General features: G+C 45.6%; 1 protein-coding gene across 1 annotated transcript; it reads right to left on the bottom strand.

Annotated features, from left to right (window-relative positions):
* Positions 1–2,453: 2,453 nt before the first annotated feature.
* Positions 2,454–7,734, bottom strand: LOC113766352. The gene is made up of 2 exons (XM_027310554.1): positions 6,686–7,734; positions 2,454–6,579 (listed from the first exon to the last, which is right to left on the bottom strand). The coding sequence occupies exons 1-2, from the start codon at positions 7,732–7,734 to the stop codon at positions 2,454–2,456; spliced, it is 5,175 nt and encodes a 1,724-aa protein (XP_027166355.1).
* Between the last annotated feature and the right edge of the window lie 547 nt (positions 7,735–8,281).

Below are 8,281 nucleotides of genomic sequence, written 5' to 3'. Positions count from 1 at the left end.
CTGTCTTGAACTAAATTGAATTTCTGCACTTGTACTTCATACGATTCTTGTTATTATGATATTGTGAGCCTATGGAACGGCTCTTGACATGAATTGCTGAGATGTATAATGTTGGGTTGTGTTTGAGAAAAACAATGAAGCCTAAAAGGCTGGAAAATTAGGTAAACACAAAGGGCATGCTGCCCGAATTTTTACTCGAGAACTAGAAAACTATATTTGCAACTTGAGTGAAGGTTAAGTGATTACCACTTGAACTAGCGAGAACTTTTGCTACTTTGTTAATCGATGGTTATACGTTAAAAACCTAAACGAACTTGTACTCTTGAGGAAAAGATATAATGGCCAATGTAAACTTATATTTCCTTGTACTTTTAACTCAAGTATTGTTTCCAAGTATAAATGCTACAAAAACCTTATGATTTGAAAAGCGAGCAAGTGTTTCACGAATGCCTTTCAAATGAATTTCAATTGGTTGATTCTTATGAACGGAACGTTTAAGTTTCAAATCTTACTCGTGTTTCAAAGTTCTCAAATTGGATTTCTATCGCAGCTCTGGACTTCAAACCTGGAGTATCATTGAACGTGACTACTTGAAGCACTATAGTTTGAGTGAGTGATCCCTCGACTGTTCCCAAAGTTACTTTTGAACTAATTCTTGCACTTATTACTCCATTGCATATCATTTGGGGTTTGGGCGTGTGCCATGACATAATTTTGGCTCCAATGAGTTCCTGGAAAGTCTTGTACTTAGAACCAATGTCTCCACTATTGTTTACACATTCTTTGGAGCACGATGGCTCCTTACTTTTGTTTCATGGTTACTTGATCTAAACGAGCATTGGGTATTTAAGTACAAGAACTTCACTGGCTCACATGAGCAATAAATGAACATTTGATTACTGCATCATGACATTATATCAATGCTTTATTGTGAAATATACTTGGCTGTTGATTTTACTGGTCACTCGCTGAGCTTCTAGCTCACCCCCTATTATCTTTTTCTCCCCACAGGGATCGAAGTAAAGGAAGAACTTGTTTTTGGATCTTTGTGTGGCTGGATGGCGTACATCTTGTATAGTTTAGTTTTGGTTTTTGGTTTATGTATTTTTGGGCTTGTATAAATATTTGTAATTGAATCAGATGTAAATCTATATTTTACGCTTAGAATTGGTTTCCGCTTCGCTTAAGATATGTAATTTTGGAGAATTGGATGTATTATTTGAGTTGTACCTTGTAATTTACTTGAGGAATGCAGTAAGTGAGTGAGTCCCGGCGAGAGCTGGGCAGGCGGCCCGCTAAACCCTCTGGTACGCCTTAGGGGGAGGTGGGGTCGTTACAGAATTGGCCTTGGCTTAAAACATGAAAGTTGTAGGGAATGATATTTTAGAGGTTCCTACAAAATTTCAGGTCAATCGGAGCAGCGTAGCTTGTGAAAATACGGAATTACCCTTGCTGTCCTGGTTTTACCCGAATTTGGGAATTGCTTCTGTAATGGGTTATTTTGGTTGGGAATGATTCCGAATTGGTTGTTGAGGTCTTCTGATGAATTGTAACCCTATTTCTAATCTTTCAGATGGATTTGGAATTACTGGATTTGGACTTAGGTAGCCTGATTTATGATGTTTACCCCAGAATGCAATTTGTGAATCTGTTTTTCCGGTTCTGGTGTAGTTTCTTGCATTTTTGACCTGGTTACACCCGAAACTGGGTTGAGTAACCTTCTGTAATGTTGTATCCCTGTCTTTTAGCTTCGAAACGGTGTATCTTACACCTTCATCCGGTAATCGTAGTGCCATTGGTGCCAAAACCGCAAAATGATGTTAAAAACTATTTTTCTGGTTTTGAGCTTAACTTTCATTTCCGGACTTTTCCCTAGCTTGACTTGTACTTGTACTACTGGGAGCTTGCTGAATGGCTATTGAATAAACTTATTGTTGTGTGTGTACCTTTGGGTTTGAATGAGAAAAATAATGAAGCCATGATGGCTGGAAAAGTTAGCATTTAGAGGAAGTGCTGTCCGAGCTTTGAAAGGACTTGATTGCATTGAGTTTGTGATCTAAGACTTGGATTTGAGTAAGGCAATGATATATGATGGATGGTTTCTGAGCCATGGAGGTGAGTGACCTCAAACTATTTCTAAAGTTATTTATGAACCGTTACTTTTGAACTGTTTTCTGGCATTATTTATTTTTAAACTGTTTCCAAAGTTACTTTTGAACTGTTTTCTTGCATTATTTACTTTTGAACTGTTTTCTTGCATATCATGCATGCTTGCATGTGAGTGTTCCTTGTTTGCTATATTCCTTGACTTATTGGCTTGTTATTATTGATTGATAATGTGTTAAGTGCTTTCAATGATTGTTAAAACGAGTTTTCTAGGCGAGTGTGTACTTTTTTTTTGATAATAATTTTCATTAGTTTTATTCCATCAATAAAGTGTACAAACGTCCAACCTAGCCTAGCCTAGTGTTCCGCTTTAACTGCCGTCGCCTAATGGACGGTATTCCTATCCTATCACAACGAATTTCACCACGCGCCAAAGCTGGTAATTCATCAAAATTCTCGTAAGTGATAATGCTCTGTATCTGTCGAGTAACGCCCACGTTTGCCAGCCTATCAGCCACCCTGTTTGCCTCCCTATAACAATGCGAGACCTGGCCTGCGTCCGGGATCAAACCCCAAATCTGTTCGACCACAACACGAACCTGCCATGGACACTGGACCCTTCTCTGCAGAATCCCTACCAGCACCTGAGAGTCCACCTGAATGGTAACATCTGTATATCCCCTCTGCCTGCAAAGACGGAGGCCCGTTGCCAGGGCCAGAACTTCTGCCCGTAGACTCGTTGTTACCCCGAAAGATTCCGAGAACGCAAAAAGCGGCAGCCCTAATGAATCTCGTAACACCCCCCCACCACCACTAGCTCCAGGATTTCCTTTCGCGCAACCATCAGTGTTCAAAATCAGCGTTCCCCCCTCAGGCGCCCGCCAGCTTACCGCTTGAGCATAAAATCTCTGGGGCGAGGTTGCTAGTCCCCCCAGAAACTGAAATAGAACGTTCCTCCCCACACGTTGATGAAATTTTCCTTCGGCCACCCCTTCCAGATCCTGAAGGATGTCATGGCAAACCTTTGCATGACTCATCGGAACCCCCTCAAAAAATGCCCTATTACGCCCCTTCCAGATGTGCCAGCAAATAAAACTAGGAATAATTCCAAACAGAAAACGACCCTCCTCCGCCCTTGGATGCGCCATCCACCAAGCCGCAAGCCAAGACCGAACAGAAATCCCCCGCCGTGACACCCCCCCAATCCTACCAAAAAACTCCCAAACTTCACTCGCAATATCCCCCTCTGAGAAGACGTGATCAAGTGTCTCCTCCGCCCCCTCCAAACAACAAAGACACTTTGAAGCCAAATGAACCCCTACCCTTCCCAAGGCGGCCGTCACCGGTAATTTCCCCAAAAGCAATCGTGTCATGAAGAAAGATATCTTGAGCGGAAGCCAAGAATGCCATACCCGAGAGTGCAGAACGGAATAATGACTTGCGCGACGAACCTCCTGAAAAGCAGACGCTAGAGAAAACCTTCCTGACACCGTGTGACGCCAAACCAGCTCATCCTGCTCTTTCCCCTCCGGAACCTGTTGTTGGGAAAATGAGTAAATCAGCTCAGCCGGGATTACTAATCTAAGCCTTTGCCAATCCCAGGACCCATTCGAAATGAAATCCCGAAACGATAACTCTGGAATAACCGGAACTTTAAGACACAAAGCTCCACTCCCTAACCAGTTATCATACCAAAAGTTACATGAACCCCCTTTTACCAACCAGACCATGGATAATTCCGTCTGCCGACTGATGTTCACCATTCTTTTCCAAGTCATCGAATCCTGCCTTTTTATCTCCACCTGACACGGATGCTGCCCCTTGCAATACTTCGCCCGCATGAACTCAGCCCAGAGAGATGTGCCTGCCCGTAAGTTCCACCACAACTTACAAGAGAAAGCCGAGTAAACCTCACTAAGTTTTCGGATTCCCACACCTCCCTCATCAACGGGGAGACACAATTGAGGCCAACTTATCCATTGGAATTTTGACACCTGTCCTGACGACCCCCAAAGGAACCTTGCACATACCTGCTCAATTTGCCTGAACACCGAACCGAAACCCACCGCGGCCGACAACAAATGGACAGGAATTGTCGAGAGCACATGCTTTATCAAGACTAACTTTCCCCCTGTGGATAACAACCTTGACTTCCAAGACATCACCCTAGCCACAACCGACTGACACACCTCACCGAAATACGCTGCCTTACCCCTTCCTGAGTACAACGGGAAACCCAGGTACCGTATTGGAAAATCCTGCCTTGAAAAATGAGTAAGCCTCTCAATCACCCTCCTCCGTGACGGGGAAATAGACGGGTGTACCAAATATCCACTCTTCTGGGGATTGACCAACTGACCAGAAGATTGTTGATACTTCTCAATCACTCGTTTCACTTGCTGAAGCGCCATTGAAGACCCATTTGTAAAAACCAGTATGTCATCAGCAAATGCAAGGTGAGTAATGGCCTGGCAGCCGGTTGGGACCCTAAACCCTATATAATTCCGACAGCTAGCTAGCTCATTCAAACCTCGCGAGAGTAGTTCCGAGCCAATGACGAACAACACAGGCGACAGTGGGTCACCCTGGCGTAATCCACGACTAGATTTAAAAAACCCCTGTGCAGACCCATTAATGATAATGGAGAACCAAACATTCGAGATCAGGCGCCAAATCATATCAATAATCTGCTGACAAAAACCAAAAGCTCGTAACATGGAGATAACATGGAACCACGACATCCGGTCATACGCCTTAGTCATGTCCAATTTAAGAGCAACGTTCCCCCCTCGCGCCTTCTTGCCTATAGATGCCATGAGCTCCTGAGCCAGCAGATAGTTATCAGAAATGCTTCGGCCCTTGACAAACCCCGTCTGTTGGGGGGATATCAGCTTTGGCAAAACCAAGGCCATGCGACTCACCAATAACTTTGATAACAACTTATTGCAGAAATTGCATAGGCTGATGGGTCTAAAATTTGAAAAATCTTGAGGGTTCGACACCTTAGGCAGTAACACTATTGAAGTGGAGGTGAGGAATTTTGGCAGGTGACTCCCACAGAAAAAACTCACTACCGCTTTGTACACATCCTGAGCCACAACCTCCCATGCAAAGGAGAAAAATTTCCCTGTAAACCCATCAGGCCCCGCAGCACTTTCCCCATCCATAGAAAACACCAAATGCCGAATCTCCTCCATGCTAGGTATAGCTGCCAGCCTTTCATTCTCCTCGTCTGAAACCAGCTTAGGAATCAGATGCATTAGATCACCACCCCCAGTATCCACCGGCCCTGAAAAGAGATTCGAAAAATACTCCACCGCAACCTGTGCAATGTCCTCATCCCTGTCCACCCAAGACCCATTAGAATCCTTCACCCTATGTATCGCCCCTTGCACCCGCCTTTGTTTAACCACGGCGTGAAAAAATCTGGTGTTCCGATCCCCACACCCCAGCCATTTTACTCTCGCCTTCTGCCTCCAGAATTGTTCCTCCACTGCCAGGGCTCTGTTAAGATCTGCCCGAGCCATATTTAGTTCTGCCGGATCCTCCTCCTCCAGCCTAGATGTTTCCACTGACCCTTCAATCCTTGCTAACCTGTTTTCTGCCTCCCGAACAGCATTACCAACTGACCCAAATTTCTGCTTATTCCAAAGCTGAATTGCCCTCCGAGTTGCCTGGAGTTTTAAACATAAAACTCGTAATGGAGACCCATGCACATCAACAACCCATGCTCCCCTGATGACATCCAATAACTCAGGTTTGGTAGTCCAGATGTTTAGAAATCTGAAAGGCCGTGCCCCATTGTCAAGCCTCGACGCAAAAGAAACGTGCAACGGGGCATGATCAGAAGGATGGCGTGCAAGATGAACCACCGAAATCACTGAAACCGCTTCTGCCATCTCCCCATTCATGAGTAATCTATCAAGCCTTTTCCAAATCCTGGCTCTCCCCCTCCTATTGTTACACCACGAAAAGCTGGACCCTGAGCAGCCCGCATCAAAAACCTCTGCATCTTGCATGAAAGCCAAAAAGTCCACCCCCTCCGACACCGCAAAAGGTCTCCCCCCTTTCTTTTCCGAAGCTTCCACAATAACATTGAAATCACCCCCTATACACCACGGCAATGCCTGTGGTTTATCCAACAGGAGGTTCGCCCATAGCTCCCTCCGCCCCTCCTCCGTACACGCAGCATGCACAAAGGAAAAAATCATAGAGCCCGGTAGCCACGGGTGGGATACCATTAACGAAATGTGCTGAGTAGAATTACCCAACACTGAACAATTGAAAGGGTACTTATATAAAATCCATAAATCTCCCAAATCATTAACATGTGCAAAATCAAAAGCAAGTTTCAATCTAATATCCTCAACTCGCGACGCCTCTAATTTTGGCTCAGAAATTGCCACAAACTGAACACCCTTCTCTTTAATAATGCTTTTTAATCTCCGTAAATTTGGGAGCTTAGACACTCCTCTAATGTTCCATAATAGTGTATTAATCATTACGAAGTACCTGGAAAGAGTTATTGGTTGCGGTGGTAGACCGCAATTGTCTGTCCGACTTGAAACGAGCCCGTAACCCCTTTGCTTTTTTTCCCGACTTGTCCTGCCCAGTATACTCCTCAATGTTTAGTGCATCCAATGTGCTAACTGCTTCCCTCTCACGCACGAACACCAACCTGGGCGATAAAGAACCTGCCATCGTGTGAAAATCATCCTCGAACTCTTCCTCACAACTATCACTCGCCACGCCCTGCTGTTCCACCTCTCGACCGCTTCGGACCTGCTCCAACCCAGGTTCTGATTCCTGCTCATTCCGCCTGGCATGCGCCTGCATGTCAATGGATTTCATCGGTTCACCTCCTGGCGCTTCTGAACCCTCCCCAATGACCTCATTGATTAGGGGCATCTGATGACCGATACCCTGGTTCTGACCCACTGCTCCATTTGCCACCCGCTCTACCCCTACCTCTATCCACACCCCTTGTGACTCCTTGGCCACAGCAGGCCCCTCCTCATTAGCACCCCCCTGTGCTGCCTCCTTGGCCACAGCAGGCCCCTCCGATTTGCCACCCCCCTGTACGACCTCCTTGGCCACAGCAGACCCCTCCGCACTGCCACCCCCCTGTGCTGCCTCCATGACCACAACAGGCCCCTCCGAAAAATCACCCTCCTGTGTTGCCTCCTCACGCTGCCTAGGTCCACCTTCCGCTGCCATGGGCTGCCTGTCACGTCGCTGACCCTCAACCTTAGGAGGCTGCAGCGCAGGATTGCGAACATGGCAGTCATCCACTCCATGACCCTGCCGAAAACAATGTGGGCAATATTTGGGAATATTTTCTGGGACCAGATCTTGCCAGAAACCATCATAGTTCCCATTACCAATCCAGATCCGAGATGGCCGTGGCTGGAGTAAATCAATTTCGACGCAAACCCTAGCAAGACTTGGCCTTGCCACAGCCGAAGTTGCGGCATCGACGAACAACGGGATACCGAGGACCGAAGAAATCTGAAAAATCGCCTCCTTTTGAAAATAATGTAGCGGCAGTTTGGGAAGTTGAAACCAAACAGGAACAACTGAAGGTTCTTTGTCCACATGGAAAGCTGGAGACCATTTGAACACACGCATTGGGAACCCTGAAACATACCAAATTCCTCACGCCCAGACTCTAAGGAAATCAGCCTCGTTGCCCATATGAATAACTACATGCCTGAAGGTTCTTTGAGTGTGTACTTTATCGCACTCGACCTAAATAAATGTGAAATTTTCAATGATTAATGATTAAATGCTAGTTGCGCATGAATGTAAGCCGTTTGGCTGAACTGGGCCCTGCCCTTCGTTACCGATCGACTCGAGCCAAAAGCGGACTCGGTCAGGCGATTTGGTGACCCTGGGTGAATGTGGTATACTCGAGTATTACCTTTGTAGTCCGGCTACGTCCGGATGGGTGGAGTCCGGTCAACGTCCGGAAAAGGATGAATGAATGAACAAAAGGATGAACGAGGGATTCTACTTACAAAAAAAATGTATTTTCAAACGATTGGAGGAATAAGGGGAAATGTCAGGGGAACGAGCGAACAAACGAATAGCTCCATGTGAGCCCGTATCCTTTTAATGAATGTTACTACGCTTTCCATTGTAAATGTTTCTTGAATTATTGATACTCCATATTTAA

The sequence above is a fragment of the Coffea eugenioides genome, chromosome 3 (genome assembly GCF_003713205.1).
Source record: "Coffea eugenioides isolate CCC68of chromosome 3, Ceug_1.0, whole genome shotgun sequence".
Taxonomy (NCBI): domain Eukaryota; kingdom Viridiplantae; phylum Streptophyta; class Magnoliopsida; order Gentianales; family Rubiaceae; genus Coffea; species Coffea eugenioides.
The sequence above is the reverse complement of the archived record's forward strand: the minus strand, read 5'-3'. Positions and strand labels throughout refer to the sequence as shown.

Coding starts and splice junctions, on each gene's coding strand:
- LOC113766352 (XM_027310554.1), bottom strand. CDS start 7,734: ATGCGTGTGTTCAAATGGTCTCCAGCTTTCCATGTGGACAAAGAACCT. Junction 6,580..6,685: donor TCGGGAAAAAAAGCAAAGGG/GTTACGGGCTCG, acceptor ATGGAACATTAG/AGGAGTGTCTAAGCTCCCAA.